The sequence below is a fragment of the Apostichopus japonicus genome, chromosome 17 (assembly GCF_037975245.1).
Source record: "Apostichopus japonicus isolate 1M-3 chromosome 17, ASM3797524v1, whole genome shotgun sequence".
NCBI classification, from domain to species: Eukaryota; Metazoa; Echinodermata; class Holothuroidea; order Aspidochirotida; family Stichopodidae; genus Apostichopus; species Apostichopus japonicus.
In genome coordinates, this window is record NC_092577.1 from 33,546,423 (window position 1) to 33,566,062 (window position 19,640).

The 19,640-nt window shown below is 38.4% G+C and overlaps 1 protein-coding gene across 1 annotated transcript; it reads right to left on the reverse strand.

The window, feature by feature from the left end:
• Positions 1 to 41: 41 nt before the first annotated feature.
• Positions 42 to 19,469, reverse strand: LOC139984379 (prolyl endopeptidase-like). Its single transcript, XM_071998273.1, has 17 exons — positions 19,314 to 19,469; positions 17,481 to 17,583; positions 16,180 to 16,307; positions 15,529 to 15,624; positions 14,569 to 14,737; positions 14,047 to 14,148; positions 13,364 to 13,506; positions 11,632 to 11,744; positions 9,702 to 9,847; positions 8,928 to 9,137; positions 7,549 to 7,743; positions 6,637 to 6,785; positions 5,001 to 5,117; positions 4,320 to 4,415; positions 3,623 to 3,724; positions 3,171 to 3,393; positions 42 to 2,088 (listed from the first exon to the last, which is right to left on the reverse strand). Exons 2-17 carry the CDS (start codon positions 17,550 to 17,552, stop codon positions 2,023 to 2,025), a joined length of 2,127 nt encoding a protein of 708 aa, XP_071854374.1. The 5' UTR covers positions 17,553 to 17,583; positions 19,314 to 19,469; the 3' UTR covers positions 42 to 2,022.
• Positions 19,470 to 19,640: the final 171 nt, after the last annotated feature.

Sequence of the window (19,640 nt, forward strand, 5' to 3'; positions counted from 1 at the left end):
CCTGTTTGACTACTTCAAAGAAATCACACTACATCTGTTGGTAAAAATGCTCATTTTATTCAAAATTGTGTACCCTTTCTTGATGTGGTATTTAAAATCAATGCTTTCATGATAAACAAATATCAAAAACACACACCATGTAATGAAGTTCATTGAAGCTGCATTTGTTGAGCTATCGTTATGTACATTTTTGTTTATAACCTTTGTTGACATTCAGATCCTTCAGAACTCAACAAGGTGGATTCACATACCCATGTATAAAGTTCATCCAGCTTTTACTTTTGAAGTTATCATGTTTACAGGGTTTCAAACTTTGACCTCTGTTGACCTCAAATAACACTTGACCTCTGCAGACAGCAATAGGAGTCTTGCATAAGGTGGATCTACATACCAAGTATGAAGTCCATACAAGCCTTCCATCTGTAGTTATCAAGTTTAGAATGTTTTGAAAGTTTGTCCTCTGTTGACATCAAGTGACCTTTGACCTCCAAAGGAAACAAAATGCATCTTAAAACATAATAAGGTGCATCAGCTTCACCATGTATGAACTTTATTGAAGTTTCACTTTGGAGTTATCATGCTTTGACCTATGTTGATCTCAAATGACCATTTGACCTATATGAAAGACAATAGTGTTCTTTTTACTCACGTAGGTGGATCCACATTACCAAGTATGAACTATGAAGTTCATCCAAGCTCATTACCACGTATGAACTATAAAGTTCACCCAAACTCATGACCCAAGTATGAACTATGAAGTTTATCCAAGCTCATGACCCAAGTATGAACTATGAAGTTCATCCAAGCTCATTACCCAAGTATGAACTATAAAGTTCATCCAAGCTCATTACCCAAGTATGAACTATGAAGTTCATCCAAGCTCATGACCCAAGTATGAACTATAAAGTTCATTCAAGCTCATTACCCAAGTATGAACTAATGAAGTTCATCCAAGCTCATGACCCAAGTATGAACTATAAAAGTTCATCCAAGCTCATGACCCAAGTATGAACTATGAAGTTCATCCAAGCTCATTACCCATGTATGAACTATAAAGTTCATCCAAGCTTATCACCAATATGAACTATGAAGTTCATCCAAATCTTAGTTTTTTGGAGTTATCAAGTTTACAAATTTTTCATCCTTTGAGTTATCACGTTTACAAGTCTAAGCGTCACACACCCTGATTTACATGCCTCACCACCGCCATCACAGAGATTCCTCTAGCCTTTGGCAAGGAAATATAAATAAACAATTCACTGTTAAAGGTTAAACTATGAAGTGGAATATCGGCAATGTTTCCTTGGCACCTTTGGTGTCACAAACATCTCCAGTTTTGTTGATGAGTCGTTTTATAGGTGACATCGATTTGGAACCGACATCTAACACCATTGCATTATGTAAAGGTTTTATGACAAAAATGTAACAAAAAATACAACTACTTGAGGGAGTTGGTTTTTCTTCAGGGGCGTCGGAAGCTATTTGGGATTGGTACGGCAGATCAGAGTGTGGCCATATATCATAATTATCGGGGGACGTTTGGTAGGTCAAACTACGCTACGCGCCACCATGGTTGGCGCGTAGCGTAATGGAGAAAATTTTGAAAAAATGCCTCCAAGATTGCAGGAAATGGCACTTCCCGAGCTTGAAAGCAAGACACCGCCATGCCAGAGTAGGCACATTTAGCCTACTTGCCGTCATCATTATTGAAAATTATTGAAAAATATGGAAAGCCTCATAAGTCGGCCATCCATGGAAGGATGCCTTCGTGATTTTTTTCATGATGGTTAGAATATAGAATCAGTGAAAAACACTTACAACTTTGGTCCTCATAAACAGATAAAACAGATTCACGAATTGCGCATAAACTATCTGTTGAGTTTATACAAAACAATTGCACTACATAACAGATTACACACACCACTTCTACTATAATGGTCTTCCATACCCACCTCCCCTACCTGACATCAACCTCCCCCCCTCCCCTCCAACATCCTCAGAACACCCTTAGACCTTGGCAGTTCAATCTCGCCAAGTCAAATTCATATTTTCTGCGATGAAAGCGTAGATGTCTGCACATTCTTCAATCTGGAAAGTAATACACAAGATAAAACAACGTTTTAAAATACGTAAAAAAATATTAAGAAATTCATAACGATTACAAATTTCTCATCGGGACAAAATTTTTACATGTGGCCCGATCGTCCGAGAAAAGCTAATTCCTGTTTGGACAACCACGACCAGCTTTTGGAGGTCCTACAGAGGACCCACTAGTTATTTCACATCAAATTTAGATTGAATTATAAACTAAAGAGGTAAAATAGTGAATTGGTGGCATCCGCCATAACTTGGCAGATACTGAACTACAACAAATTATAGTGGTAGGCCTATGGCCTATCTTCGATTCGAAGCAGAATTTTACTGGCCCAAAGCTGGTTTTCCCAAACCCATACATCTCTCCTGCAGTGTACATATTCGGGATGTTTTTTGTTACCTTGCTACACACAAATTTTCTGTTTGGACAACCGAGCAGCAAGACCTGGCTGTCCCTCAGAAAACATTGGATGAGTCCTTACAAGTTTGCCCTGCTAATCCACCAGATATCAATTCATGGATATGCTCTAATTGGGACTTTCAAGAACACAATCCAATTGGTTGACACTTCCTCAATGAGCAGAGGGGTAGAGAAATTTGTAAGGGGTCAATGAAGGGAGAGGGGGGTGAGGGGGGAGGGAGATCCTTAGCTATTAGAGACACTCTAAAAAGGTATGGTACCAATGAGAAATCTCAACCTGATAATAAGAACAACCATTTTTGTGCTTTTTTAGATACCCACCCTAGAATGCATCTTTCGCTGTCCATTAGCAGCATGGTCGTCTATGCACAGCGTTTTACTCTTTAAATATCGTATAAACTAAAATTAACTTCCTGTGAATGAGAGAGTCGTCAGGCAAACTCAAAGACAATTTATACACATTAATAATAACTTTGACAACTTCTGTTGACTAAATAATCAAAAAAAGTTCTTGAAAACTCACAACATCGTGGAAAATGTGGAAGCACTTTCTACTTTAATGTTTATGGCAAAACAGCATAAAAAAAAAAAATAACTGAAAAAAAAAAATATATAAATAATTTTTTTTTTTTTTTTTTTTTTTTTTTGTACTTACCACTTTAGTGGTGGGCTTGCCAGCGCCGTGGCCAGCTTTTGTATCAACACGTATCAATAGAGGGCGGGTTTGTTGAGCAGATCTGCCCACTATGTGCTGTAGGTTAGCGATGAACTTGAGGGAATGCAAAGGTACCACCCTATCGTCATGGTCTGCCGTTAGCAGCAATGTACTCGGATACTCTCCCGTCTCGGGTACCTGAATGTTATGCAGCGGTGAATATCTACAGAAACAAGAAAGAAGATGTCTTTTTTCTTCTTTCCTTGATAAAACAATTTAAAATTTCTTCAGCAATATCTGCATTCTGGCCTTTCTTAACATTTGGCATACAAAACAACGACTGATGAAGAACAAGTATATTACTCTATGTTAATTAAAAAAGAGTATATGCATCATAATTTGAAATAAATAAGAAAAAAAAATATAGATATATTTTACTTCACACGACTCACTTTTTCAAATTTTCAAAGTCTTCCTTCTTGTCCGAGCAGCCAAAGTCGGTGGTCCAAGCGTGGCCGATGGTGAATTTATGAAACTTCAACATATCCATGACACTATGGAGTAGATAGAGAAAGAATGTATCAGAGGACCAAAATATCTAACATACTCCTAGTAAAACACAACTGATTTATTTCTGTAGAAAACAGTTTTTTTTGCTTGGTAGAGGTGGAGAGGGTGTTTTAAGGGTCATTCCAGTTTTGGTTCAATCCTGTCTGGTCTCACATCTCTCCCCTCCCTGATCCCTCTATTACCCTCTTTCCAATCAGCTGTCTCTCTATCTGGGCCTCTTCTTAGTCTTTTGAAGGACCAATGTTTCAAACTAGTATAAAGCCTAGGCACAAACTTCCCTATACAACTTACATATTAGGCTGAAAGTACTTACCATTAAGAAATGGGTGACCACAACCAAACAAACAGGAATAGTTGATATAAACATCCCCCTCAAACTTGAAAAAAAAAAATCATTTCTTTTTTTCTGTTGAATCCATCTCCCAACCACATTTTGTTTTTTTGTATAAAATAATACAGGGGCATTTAACTTTGTAGCTAGTTTTGTGACATAACTTGTTCCCGGCATTTTACAAAGTATAACGCATAGACGGTCCGACCGTGGTCATCAATCGTCACCAAGATTTATCATGCACTTACCCAACCTGAGCTACGGCACAGCCAAAGAGATCTGGTCGTTGGTTCATGCAGGCTCCCACTAAGGTACCACCGTTTGAACCGCCGTTTATCACAATTCTGAAATATAATATTGAAGTCAAAGTGTTTAATGTTTGGTCTTGTTCATTAACTGTTTTTTGGGGGGGGGAGGGGGTGGGGGGTGAATTCTCACAAATATCATAATCATAATTTTTTTTTTATTATGACGTTAACAACAGATTACTGACAGGAGGTGGTCACCACCAGGGAAAACTTTAAAGGACGTCCAAATTGGTTGTCCCTCTCAAACTTCAAAAAAATGATCACAGATAACTTTTACATATATCAGCACAAATCTTTGATATCTGTTAGCCCCCCCCCCACCCATCAACAACTTAATATACCCATGAACCACTGTGGGGTATTTTTTTTATTCTGACGTTAACAACAGATTACTGACAGGAGGTGGTCACCACCAGGGCACATTTTGAAGGACGACCAAATTGGTTGTCCCTCTCAAACTTCAAAAAAGTGATCACAGATAACTGTTACATATATCAGCACAAATCTTTGATATCTGTTAGCACCCCTCCCCCCCCTCCACCCATCAACATATAAATACACCCATGGACCACTGTGGGGGTACAGAAAGGATGCATACTTTAATATTAGAGGTTGGAATACCTGCTAGGCTGTGTGTATTTTGCATTGATGAGGTACTCAGCAGCGCACTGAAAATCGTCAAATACATTCTGCTTCTGTAACAAGCTCCCAGATTTGTGCCACTTTTCTCCGTATTCACTGTAACAGAGAGAGAGAGAGGTGGAGAAAGAAGACACTTATGGAGAGGGTTTTAAGACACAAGGTGTAACAAAATTATTTTAACAACCCTGGAAGAGGAAGGTAAAATGTTTCACTCTCAAATCAAAAGGAGTTTAACCCCTGGTCGACCTTGCGAGAGGTCCTATGGGGGAGTTGCTTTTTTTCCCTTTCTTTCTTGGAAAGTAGCCCATGTTCAGTCAGGGCATTGCTGGGTAAATGAACTCTTATATAATTACATTGTAAAGATAAGCCATAAACATACCCGAGGTCGGAGTCGAAGAGCCAATTAGGCAGGGATTTCTAAAGGAGAGGAATTTCTGAGGATTGTGGACAGTGGCGTAGGAAGGTACTTTTGAGTGGGGGGGGGGGCTGAAGACTGATGGCCGGCCTGGGGGAGGGGTCTAAGAATCTTTGGAATTTTTTTGCATTTCCAGGTGGCCTCAGATGCAATTTGGTGCAATATAGCACACTTCAACCCACCCACTCCATTTTGTATATAATTTTGCATTTTCACCTGGCCTTAGATGCAATTTGGTGCTCCAAATGAGATTTTTTTCTCATTTAGAAATGAAAAAGGGGTTTTCTGACTTGCGAAGCGGGGGGGGGTGGGGCGGAATGATACTTCCGCCCCTCCATATTTTTCACTGGGGGGGCTGGCGCCCCCAGCCCCCCCCCCCCGGTTCCTACGCCCTTCATTGTGGAGACGGAGCGGTTTCTATTAATTGGGAAGGGAGTGGTTACTACTTTTTATAATTAATCGGTCAAGAGGAAGGTATGCGATATCTTGGCAGCTTTATATGTTATAAAAGCCATATAAGAGTAACCAGATCTAGTAACCAGTTGTAGCTAAAGTAATGTAGCATACTCTGCAGAGAGTCAATGTTAATCCACAGATACTTCTCCTTCAGGAAAATTAACCGGAAAGAAATGTGTCTCTTGAAGATCTGTTAGGATTGGGCAGAAGTGTTAAAGTAGGAAAAAAACAATTTTGGGAAACAAGCAGTTTCTAGACCATTTTTATACCTTGGGATGAGCTGTGTAGAAAACAACCCTCATCCTCTGTGAATGCAGAAGTTTCCATTCAGTGACCAAATCTATGGACTCTCCTAGCCTTACATCTACAAGACCACGTCACAGAGACATGACACAGGCGGCCAATATATCAGCTATCCAGTGAGGGGTAGCTCTTACCTACCGAAAAACTTGCTACAACTCTTTACAGACCATGCTAGAATGACTATTTAGTGTGTTAGTCAATGGGGGAAATTATAAATGGAGATAGCTACCATCTTATTAACTACCTTGCTGGAGGACTTCTTAACATAATGTATCGCTAGGGCCTAAGCCTAGCTCTAATATCCAACATATGATCCAAAGGCTAGGCTTTCTAGACTTTCAAAAGGCTAGAAAAGAGGCTTTTCTCAAATTTTGCCGCGACTCTTTCCCAATTACCCGACCGTTTGAGAACCGAGAAGAATAAAGGGAAGTTCTGGATTACCCTCCTCCGCGAAGATTAGCGACGGCCAGTATTCCTCCCAGCTGCTGCATGAATACGAGGCGGGAAACGCTGAACATCGGCATGATGGAGATGTTGAATCCACCGTACCCGTAGAGGAACACCGGGTTATTACCATCCATCTCAATCCCCTGTGAACGAGATGTGAGGAGGTGTGCAAACAGTATGGTCAATCCTATGTGAGCAGTGAGGGATTTATGGTGGCGTCCTTACGCATTAGACCAGCGCCAATGCCGGGTATTGAAATATTAACTCTTGCTTCACCACCACTTCTCCCACCAAAGATGAGAAAAACAACACAAAGATATTAAACCACAAAGCGAAGCTAGAAAATGAAACAATATTTCTGTATTTCTAATCAATTTCTATTAATATATTTAATTTCCTAATTCTAATTTTCTAATTCTAATATTTCTATTTATTTTCCTCGGTACTGCATTGGCGACGAAAAACTTAAAAATTAGTTTATAAACCAAAAATTAAAGTGAACACTCATTGCTATATTTTTAACAGTTTTGATTTTCTAGAAGGTCAAAGAATAAAAATCCTCCCCAACAATTAAGACCAGTATTTCAAATACTTGAAGCTGTTTTCCATCTTTACAGTGGCAGGACACAATACAATGTGTTTCCAGTTTCATAGCATTTAATGTCGAGGTTTTTAACCTTCCTTACAGTGGTAAGTAAAAAATATAATCTCTCCCTGCTCCTTGCCTTGATTGGTTGAGGGCTTTTTACTTTCCTTTCAAGTGTACGGCACAATACAATGTTTCCTCCTGTTTCATATTTTCAACATTGACAATGTGTGTAGTGCAACTACCTACCACCATTCCAAGTTTTTAATCCCTGACTTTAATGTTTAAGAAACAAACATTTATAAGCTTTCTTGACCTACCTTCCTGTGAACCAAGAACACCGGCACCTTCGTCCCGTCCTTGCTCTTGATGAAGACCTGAACGGTTTCAAATTTGCTGCGGTCGAAGCCCTTCACTTCGCTCTGTTTGAATATCGTCGGAGCGAGGGCCTCCTTCGTCATGTCGCAGTGGTATATGACGCCGGGCGTCAAGAAAGATGTGAACTGGTAGAACATCTACTGGCAGGGAAGATTATTAGAAAGGATGTTAACAAATTGACCGGCAAATGTTTATATATTCAAACATTCCATTAGCATGCAACAAACTTGACAGGCATTAACAGAGCAATAACTGTGAAAGTTACATTGTGAGATACGTAACTGATCCCACATGACAGACATGGATGCTCAGATCTTAAATATTATCAATACTTTCCAATGTCAATGCTGCTAGTTGTGTTTCAAGAGGAGGAAACTTTCTCACCACTTGAAAATGTGAGAAAGCTGGTCATTGCCACATTTTTTCAAGCCACAAAACATAGTATTTCAGATATGAAACAAGTGTTTACCTAAACAAGCTAGTTCAGAATATGTATTTATATTTGACAAGTCGACTAGGAACACAATCTAAGCATCCTGGTTGAATTGTGTATTCAATGCAGATATGCTGCACAATTGGTGACAGTAACATCTAATGGTGATATATCTTGTAGCAACAGAGAACTTAAAAGGAGGCAGGTGTGATATCACAGATAACCAGGTGTGTTGTCACAGATGACCAGGTGTGGTATCACAGATAAACAGATGTGATGTCACAGATAACGAGGTGTGTTATCACAGATAAACATGTGTGTTGTCACAGATGACCAGGTGTGATGTCACATATGACCAGGTGTTGTATCACAGATAAACAGGTGTGATGTCACAGATAAACAGGTGTGATGTCACAGATAAACAGGTTATATCACAGATAAACAGGTGTTGTATCACAGATAACCAGGTGTGTTGTCACAGATGACCATGTGTGGTATCACAGATAACCAGGCATGTTTTCACAGATAAACATGTGTGTTGTCACAGATAAACAGGTGTGGTATCACAGATAAACATGTGTGATGTCACAGATAAACATGTGTGATGTCACAGATAAACAGGTGTGGTTTATTAGGATGCTGTTAGTAATGGATATCCAACTGACAGGCCTCAGTGTGTTCTTCTAGAACCAATAGGAAGCTTACCATCATATTATTATCATAATTGAGTTTTCTTCTCCATAAACAGTTTACTTTGAAAGATTGCAGTCTTAACACAATGACCACCCAAGTTTAGCTTAGAGAAGGCTAACTACTGTCGTAAGATATAATAGATAACTGGGCGAAAATATAGCAAAATATTCCGAAAGAGAGAATTTTATTCTTCACCTCTGCATCCTTCCTGCGGCCAGAGTACCCCCTGATGGTCCCCACGTCCAGGGGGAAGGTCATCAATTTCTCTCCCGTTTGTAAGCTATGGAGCTGCAGTATATTCTTGACGTCATGTATGTAACAAACTACAAGCTTATCCTTGTTCACACACGCCACCCATTCTAAAACATCAGTCTCTGATTCTGGGATTAAATCTTTCCAATTTTCCTGATGAAATGAAGAAAATAATATATTTATAAGGTAGACAATTTAATATGGCAGCTTACCTTATCATCCTACCATATTCCTCCTCACCAAATTTTATTGCATTAAAATTGCTCCCAAAAAAGTTTCCAAATTAAATTAATTTCCCACAGAGCTAACACCCCCCTCCCCCCCCCCCCCAGATCACCTTTTGTAAGATATCAAGGAAAACTCAACTGGAGAATTACCGGTTAAAACCAATTTTGGGTTCAACTGACATTGGTGTTATATTCAAACACAAGTAACAATTTTAAATATACATAGCGTCCAAAAACACTGAACAAATAGTGAAAGGTTGTTATTTTTTACTTCCTGTTTTGTTCTTGATTTAATTTCCATACTGTCTGCTCATTTGGTACTCAGGTTATCATAAAAACTTTAAAAAGGAAATACAGTTTCAAATGGTCCTTGCAAGGCTTAATGTGTCAGCAAAGATAGTAAGGTAATGCATTCTTGCAATCAAACAACAGCAAATTTAGAACAGCATGGAGTAATACATTTCTTTTTTTTTAAATCTTTTCGCTCAACCTGTTCTGGTTTATCAAAGTCGATGGTAATGAGTTTGTAGTTTGGAGCCTTTAGGTTTGTCTTGAATGTAAAGAGTGCCCCCTCATTTGCGATGTACTCGTATTCTGCGTCAAAGTTGTCTACGAGTTTCACGTAAGGTAACATGCCTAAAAAGAGAAATGAATGAAAAAAAGATATATGTTTTGCATATTAATTCGTGAAAACTAGGCAACCGGTGTTGTTGCAACTGTTTGGCGAATCGAGAAAGAGCAGCAAGGAGGCTTATCGAGAGAGCTACTGAATTCACGTGTCTTGTATCATAAAGCTTTGGTAGTAAAGTGCCTGGTGATCCTGAGTGGCGAGTTTGCACTTAGTCGGTTGCTGAGATGAAGCTTAGCAGAGATAAACTTGACTGGTCACATCGTCAGGCAGGGGGCCTAGAGCAATATTGGGCAGGGGAGGGGGGCACTAAAGACCCCATAGCCTCCTAATTAAATCTGGTTTGTACTAACAAGTTTTTTTCCTCAATATTGTAGGCTCACTTAAGACAGTGAAGGTTTTATACTCAACAATTAATCTAAGGAGGGGGGGTTTACTATACTACCGCTCAAATACCCCCCCTCCCCAGTTATTTATACCCTTGCACACATGACATTTGAATTGAATTGAATTTATTTCTACATTCCATTCCATTATTTACATTTACATTTGAACATTTTTTACATTTACATTTTACATTTACATTTACATTTTGAACAATTTATGATGAATATAGATGGTATCAAATACATTAAACAGTAAATATAGAGTATTGAAATAATATATATGTGAGATGGAAGTAGAGGAACCAGAAATAAGTGGTTACTTTTCTGGTCTGGTCCCTTTATAACAAAGAAAGTGCAAAATACAACACCCAACCCACCAACCCCCGTCCCACCTCGTTTTGGTTTCCAGTATGTTGGCGAAACCAAAACCACCCTCAAGAAGCGATTCTATGGTCACAGATCCACAGTCAACACCATGAAGACTGAGACCCCAGTTGGAGAACATTTTAACCTTCCCAACCATACCATTAACGACATGTCCCTACAGGGGATTGAATCCTTAGGTAGCCGTCCTGACCTAGTACGTATCAGCAGAGAGAGGCTCCGGATGCAACGCCTTCGTACCATTCAACCTCATGGGCTGAACATTCAGGAAGGACATGACTAACTTTCCTCTGTTCCCTACTCCTTCTCCCCTTTCTCCCTTCCCCCCCCCCTTTTCACCCTTCCTCTCACAGCTCTCTTCCCCTCCATTTTTCTTCACACCTTTCTGTCTTTGTCCCTCTCCAGTTTATTCCTTACCCTGTGCCTTTAATCCTCTCTTTGTCCCTCCACAGTTTATCTCCTTCCTCTCCTCTTCTCCTGTTGCTTTCTACTTATAATCCCCTTTCATCCATCTCATTGTGTTCACCGTGCTCATTAACCTGTCTGTATTCTGTGCGTGTTTTTGTCCCCTCTGTTACTGTAACTTGTCATTTAGCCTCTGAAGAAGATCCTGCTAGGATCGAAACGTCAGGCCAACTTACTTTTACACAAACTAAAATATTCAGAATGCTTTATATTGAAGACACAAATAAAGACAATTCCTTTTTTTAAAGTATTTTCAAGTATTTTGATGAAGGAATTAGCACACGATCTGTCAAATATGGAATTAAAATGAAACTTGTGCAAGTCGCGATCGTTATATTTGAATAGTATTATTGTACGTTTTGTCTCTGTGGCTGCACTGTATGTATTGATATTGTTATGTACTATTAAAACTAAAGATAAGAAAATATTAACTTGTTAGGCAATGATTGAGTTGTATTGTAATACTAAAAAACTCACAAAATTATCATGTCTATTTGTATTAATGTCAAATGAGTCAATAAAAGAGATGAAAAAAAAAAATGAAAAAAAAATGAAACCTGTTATGCCATCCTTCAGTAGACTCAGATCACAGTAGTAAAGTCTGTTGACAGGGTCACAGCCTTCTGATATACACAGCACAGCGTAACGACCGTCATCAGTTATTTCAACTCTGGAATAGTCAGAAGAGGAAATGGTTGATAAATTGTGTATCCAAGCTGGTCGTAGCCGCATGACAAACTTATCAGTTGGCGTGTCGAGGGGAACTTCAAGACAATGTTTAAGACAAAATTATTCCTCATTTCTAGGTGAAAGCCACATCTCAATATATCTTGTGGCTTAAACCTTATTATGGTCGTTTGGAAGTGAACAGTTCATGATAAACAATCCAATGATGGAGAACACACAGGAAAGAATTTAGTGTTCCTAACTTGGTGTACCGGATTTTGAGAGCTCTCAACTTTGTCTGTTATGGAAATACTTTGGTCCCTCTGCACAACACCACTTGCTATACAACTTTGCACCTGTATACAGCAATCTGCCTATTATACTTGAAAAGGTCCAGAGGAGGGCTACTAGGATGATTAGTTCCTTAAAGAGTGTTCCTTATTATAGGCGATTACAACTGTTGAATCTCACCACACTGGAGCTTAGGAGGTTACATGGTGACTTGATTCAGGGTTTCAAGATTGTGTATGGTTTTGACAATTTATCCTTTACCGGTTTTTTCATGTTTGCTAACAGTAGTTGTACCAGAGGTCATTGTCTTAAACTCCAAAAGTCACATAGTAGGATTAATATTCGGCATAACTTTTTTACTAATAGGGTTGTGAATGAGTGAAACAGTTTGCCTGAGAAAGTTGTACTTGCAAGTAGTGTCAATGGGTTTAAGAATGCTTTGGACAAGCACTTTTAGCATTGTTATTGGGTCTGAGTGTTTGTGTCTTCAGTTTTTTCTTCTCCTATAGGGTACTTTATGGGGACTTGAGTGTCCCTCCTGATCCTTTTTTTCTACTAAACTAAACATTCGCGGCACTTTAAGATGTGAATAATTTATTTCCTCTGTAATAGGGAAATGACGAAACCTCAAGCAAACTGTGTTGGATCAGCATGACAAGGAATTTGTGATGTCACCATGGCAACAATGTTCTTCAAAAGGTTTACTTTCCTCACTGTTCAATTTTTTAGGGCAGTGAACACTGACAAAATGGAAATATTGCTTTCAAAAGCACACAACAATTATTTGGACATTTGGTTCTTAAACTGTATCAAGCTCAGTTCAGATATATGCTAGCGATGCTTGGAACATAAAAAGGTACTTTTTCTTGCCAATTTGGTGACGTTCGCAATACATGTGGTTTGTAAGGCAGAGGATTGTATTTGCATTTCCGATTCGAAAGAAAAAGTATAGTTAAAAGATGAATTTGGATAGTCAAGATGCCAGTAGCATAAATCATTTCATCATATGACTTTAAAACTAACCAAAGCTTCAAATTACATTTTCCCGCACAAACTTCTGGAGATGTTTCTTCAAAAAGATGTTACAATCTTTCACGTTGTTCAAGGGACAACCAACGCTATCCAACAAGCAACAATCGACCCCAGTGTAAAGTGACATTGTGGTCTCATGTGGGTGAATGTTATACTAAGTGTGTTTTTACTAACACACTCTATCAAACATTGGTGGATCTTATATATCCAACAGCAACACAACATCTATACAAACATGTGTTTATTGCTCGATGCTTATTCTCTAATAAAAATTTCTATCGTTAAAAGTAAAATCCTCACCCCATCATCCATTTTGGATTGTCAGGGAATTCCCCGCAGAGAATGTCCTCAGATTGCTTGGTGCCCAGAACGTGGTAAAAGAGTTTCTGGTGAAGATTTGCGGTGGTCTCTGTGCCATCTGTCTTGCCATCTTGAGGATAGCTCTGTTCAAAGAAAATTATAACTTTCAATAATGCGTAATAATAATAATAATAATCATAATAATACGTAATACTAATATAGCGTCTCCCAGAAATCTCAAAGTGCTGTGCAATAAAAAAATAAGTAAAAAGGAACATAAACAGTTAAACCAGGCTAAGAAGTATAATGACAGTTTAAATGCAGCTAAAAAGGTACGTCTTCAAATCTGTCTTAAAAACGATTAAGATTAGGTGTTCTTCGAATGTTTGTTGGCAAACTGTTCCAGACTTCGGGAGCGGCAACAGGGTTGTTACTTTCAAATACAAAACTCATGATGCCATTGAAAATGGCATTTGAAACTTTTTAACTTGCTGAACTGCAGTCAACAAATTTTACTGTCTGAAAGTTTCTCTTCTACAGTTTATGTGAAACCTTGTGATATTGTTATCCTTATGTTTTGACTTATTATAAAGATCTCTTTTGGGAATACAATATGCATTTTTTTACTTAATACAAGTAAATTTTAGACGAGTCCATGATTTTCCTTCAAAAGTTCCACTCACATTATAGAAGACTCCTTTCCCATCATGTGTCCAACATAGACAGCTGAACTTGACTCTTTCCAAGACATCCGTAAGATCCTCGTTGGTGGACACGTTTTTAAACTGTGGGTAGGAGAAAAATGGACCAATCAGCATCTCCCTATATAACGCATCTCCCTAAATAACACCGGTGCCTTTCAATCATAAGGCCCCGAGTTCAAGTCCCTCCAAGATTAATGTATGTCGTCCAGTTACAGAGTTGTTGACAATTGACAATTCATAATCATGGACGTTAAATATGAAGGTAAGAGACTGACTTCGGTCAGCTTGCGGCTTTGACAAGCCAATGATGGCTTCTTCGCGAGTTCCTGCTTGCAGGGAGGATCTAAAATACATACATACATAAATACATACATACGTATACTCAACAAGAACATCCAGGAATTTATAGTTTTAAGGATAGGACTCATCACAAATAATGAAGACTTCAGCCTCGACAATAAGGAGCATTAAGTTTTTTTTTTAAATTTTTTTCGAGCTTACTTTGATGGTGTTCCAGTCAGAGCCACTGGAGCTGAGCATGAAAGCACAGTACTCTCCATCTTCTGAAAACGTTGTCCGAGTCAGCGCGACTGTCCCGTCCTCGGAGAGTTTGTTCGGATCGATGAAAACCTTGGCTTCGGAATCTAGAGAATCTTGTACATACATGACACTGTTGATAGAGGGAAAGGAGAGAAAGTTGTGACCACTTGAGAATGTAATATACCATACCACATTTTACTATATGTTAAATGAAATATTCACAGTGACAGGGAGTGAGCCTCTAGCTTTCTGGCACACAACCACACTTTTCTTCACCAGATTTCTTCACCAGAACCAGATTTTTTTCACCCATTAATAAATTTCTACTATGCAGTGCAGTTGAATGGAATTTGGCCAATTTGCCACTTTTTTGGCCAATTCGGAGATGTGTTTTTGAAACTACTTCGTTCTCCTCGATTTCACTTCATCCATGATGATGGGGTGCCTTCACCCTCCCTCGATATCTAAGACAGTCAGATGGTGAGGTACAGTGCGGTCCCAGGAGCAGGAATCGGTGCGAAAATTACACGCATGGCCTGATATTCTCTGTACACTGATCATAAAGAGGCTTGACGTAAGCTGACATTGATCCAGAATCTTCAAATTGATAACAGGTTTCAAATGAGCTTCTATAATCTTCCTTAACAGCAGATAGTGAACTAAACTAACCTAAGCTTGACTACACTAAACTAAACCTAAATGTGACTCTCTTTTTTCAGAACATTCTTCCAACATATCTAATGGAATATCTGACTAAATATTCCCCTGCAAGCAAACTGGTTGATTTTAGAAGCAACTTTAACAATAGATTAACCATTTTGCTGAAAACTGATGTGAAAGTAACAACTATACAAAGTTAACTTACTTTTAATTCAATTAAAGAAAAAAAAATAGGGAGACCATGAAATTTTGACAGCTCACCTTTGATTCTGAAGACCAGTGTTGAAATTGTAAAAATATCGCGGTCCTCTCTTGAACGGACATCCATATTTCGGGTAGTCCCACATTTCTGTCAGCCTATGAATTAAAATTAGGGATATTTCCAACATTTCTATCCAAAGCTGAAGACTTTGAGCAGATTAACACAATGCACTATCACACAATGCACTATCACACAATGCACTATCACACAATGCACTATCACACAATGCACTATCACAAAATGCACTATCATAATGCACTAACACAATGCACTATCTAAAGTACATATTTGCTTTTAGTTTTCTATTCTATTGCAAAAAATGTAAAGAAACTTGTGTCATAATTTGTCATGTACTGTCTTTGCCAGACATCTTGCTGGGATAAAAACTTTTAAGCCAAAAAAATTTGATGCATTTCACCCACATAAGAAGTTTTAGCACATAAATAGCATGGATAGAGATTTTTGTTATAATTTGTTATTATTCTATTTATCAGATGCCTTTATAGATGGAAGGACTGTTGTAAATGACACACGATACGAGACAAAAGCATCACTTAATCATCTGGCTAAGTGTATGAAGCCCTCGACCTTGCCACAAATTTGCTTATCATTCATGAAAATTTCATTCGTGCTCGATCATACAAACAAACCTCTTCTTATATTTCTCTCTGTGGGCGCACTTCTCCAGGTACGGCATGGTTATTTTGTTCTGTGCTTCCACAAAGGCTTGCGTTTCTTCACCATCGGGATCTTCGAGCCAGGCATAAGGATCAGGAACCTGAATGTTAAAGCAAATGACGATTGAATGGGGCTCAAATGGGATGCAGATCCCGTTCATGTTGAAATATGATCCATGTGTACCAAGGGCTTAGCTAATGGGATTTGTAGGAGGTTCGTCAGTTCTTCCAAACAATAAAGAAAAAATGATTCCAGCTTAAATGTTAAACCACTCCCTACCTCGTTTCCCAGCTAAATTGTCAGTGTTTTACTACGGGTGACAAAAGGTGACAGATACAGTCAGTAGATAAATATTGAGAGGGACTATGTGATGTACACAATGGCTTGGTATGCTAAATTGGCCACAACATTTCAAAATTCAACTTTTGCAGCACTCACTTTTGTAGCCCATCCCTTTTTTAAACCCACTTTCTTAAAACCCACTTTTGCAGCATTCTTTTCACAGTTTGAAATATCTAGAGGCATGGTATAAATTTGTAAAACAAGAATAATAATCAGGCAGTTATTTTTACCACTCTTAAGTGACCTCAAATGTGGGAGGAACCCGCAAGGGCTCTACAAATTTCACATTGGGTGGCTTCCAATTCAACATTTGAACTCAAATTTGGAATCTTTTCAATGTAGAAAAGTCGTTTCAGATGGGAAAACCGTAGATTGCTCTTGGGATGAATAGCCCACCTTACTATGACCCGGCCGGGGATCGAACCCCGAACCTCCCGATTGCTGAGCCTCACTGAGCACCTCAAATGCCACCACCTTTATCCATGCGGCCGCAGCACAGGTATAAATAAATTCGTACCAATCTTTGTGTTCAGGACCTTGCATCTTTATATAAATATACCAAGCATGGCAATAATAATTGCACTTTGGAAGGTATTGTACATAGCAAATTGTTTCTATTTGCTTAATTTTATAGTCCTGTTGATCTTTATCCTAAAGAGTAAGTCTCATCACTTTGCTATCTTTTAGAGAAACTTTTGAATATTCAACAAATTCACTCACTTCTGACCATCCGTAAACTATCGACCAAATTTTTACCATGAAACTTTTTTGCCAAACCTGATCACAGGACTCATGATATTCCCTGAATCAAGCAAAGCATCGTTAAAATGACAGTCATGACTGAACACAGGCATATGTAATATGGTGCATGGTTTGAATCACTTCCACTCCTTTAGATAATTTGAAAGTAAAAAACAAAACAAGTTCTTACCTCTGTACCATGATAGTTATCAATAATGCTCTCGTCCCTTCTGGCGTTTGGGTAAATAAATTTCTCAGCCATGTTTATCAAATTCTCTTCCTGTCAGAATTACCTTCAAAGAAAATATAAAGTTTGTTTCAGACAAAGGATCTGGCTGCCTAAAGACAGCTCTTCTCATATTGACAGGCAGACTAAATATAACATTAGCACATTTTTTCCAACATAAGGTTTGTTTTAGTTTTTCTCTGCCCAGGGTTTGTACATATTTTATGGGTTGTGCAGTACTTGTAAGTAGCATTGGGTTCCATCATTACAAGACACAGATCACAACAGCATCAAGGCCGTTCTTGGACCACATTTACCCTCAGTAAATTATACAAAAGTACCGCAAAACTCTCTGTTCACAAACTTTAAGAAATGGAAATTATGTCTGAGATGCACATCTCGTTTCCTACCACAAGAAGTTCAGTTCAGTTCAGTTCTAGGTCTAGCCGTGAAGATTTCTGAAGTAACTACTGAATACATAATGGAGGCCTATCCTAGCATGCCCAGTCAGCTCATTGAGTTACCAGAACTGTACCTTCAATGATTGTCAGATCTAACAGAGCTTGGTCTGCTAGACCCTGTTGTCATCTTATTCCAAGTTGTTGGTTTACTGTTTAGAAATAATTTGAAATGGTACCATATCTCTCTTACCAATGGGCCCAAAAAAATTGAATTGAAAATAAAGTTATTTTACAGCCAGCCACAGAAAATTTTTGGATTAATTCGTTACAATCGTCTTGATCCCTAAGGTAAACTGTTGGTAAAATCTGTGACCACCCTCATATTAGTTCCTCACCCATAGATCCTCAACATTAAATACTAGAAAGGGGAATATTACTTTCCTGATACATATCTATCAAGGAAATTTTGTCTACTACAACTATGCATCAACTAGCATTTAAATTGGAGGTGCATGATGTATACATTTCCAATGATTTCCTTAGTTATACCACAAAATGGGTGAAAAATCCTCTTTTTAAATATGAGGTCATTAGTTGCAATTGCAAATTCCTTGGATTTACATTATAACTAAGTGTTATTCAAACTGATACATTTCTCCTGTTACTGACCAGTACAATTTAATGTAGCCTGAGCTGTAGCCTGTTCTAAGCAATAGTGTGTAGTTGAGACTGTAATAATGTTCTTGTCACATTATTTCTTTTCCCAAAAGGATATAGGCCTACCCTAGTATTAGTGTGCAAATATTGTTAAAAGGGAAGACTACAATATGTCAAAGTGGCAAATTTATGACAGTGTATGTAAGGAGTTACATTCATTTCACTTTAGATTGCTGGGCCTAGCCCAACTTGTTTCATTAGGGCCTAGGCCTACTGAAGCATAATTATGATAGTCAATACCTACTTTATTAGTTAGGCTATTCTACTTCCTAGTCATACTAGTTGGCAGGCTCGTCCGAATTCACAGCAACATAACAGTTATTCGGTATTACAGTAACAGTTCTAAGCTATAATAGGCTTATCTCAATAAGGTCCAAGTAATCAATGTCGCCTTACCGCCTCCTGGCCTTAGTTACTTGTTACTGAAGGCCTAGTACTTAGTACTAGTAGTAGTACAGTAGTAGTACCGTAATGGGCCTAGTACTAGTAATACATTGGCTAGGCTACAAAACATATTGGCATGAACAATGCTAGGCTAATGTAAAGTTTCTCTTTCCAAATTTTCCGGTAATTTTTAGATTCTAGTACAAAAGTTTTGTACTTCATTTACTTAAAAAATTAATTAAACCAGTGACACAGACTCCAGTATTAAGCAAACATGACTCGAAAAACTGCTCACCACTTTAATCATACGATGCAAATCACAAGCCGGTTAGTTGCTTTGTGTATCACCCGACGCGACGTGTTCTTGTATTTAAGGGTGCATGCATCTACTACTAGAGTGAAGTGGACAGAATATTTCTTAACCCCTAATCATAATTTCCCAATTTTAACTAATTAATAAAACATTTTATTATCATCTAATGGAGAACTTGCTGTAAGCGCATGTTATTAGTCACTATGAGTAGGTGTTTGAAGAGCACAAAGTTTTAAGACTCATATTTACAATTTGTTCGTCTATCGTTGACTCCGTATCTTGGATATACGTCAGGGACAGAAAGAACAA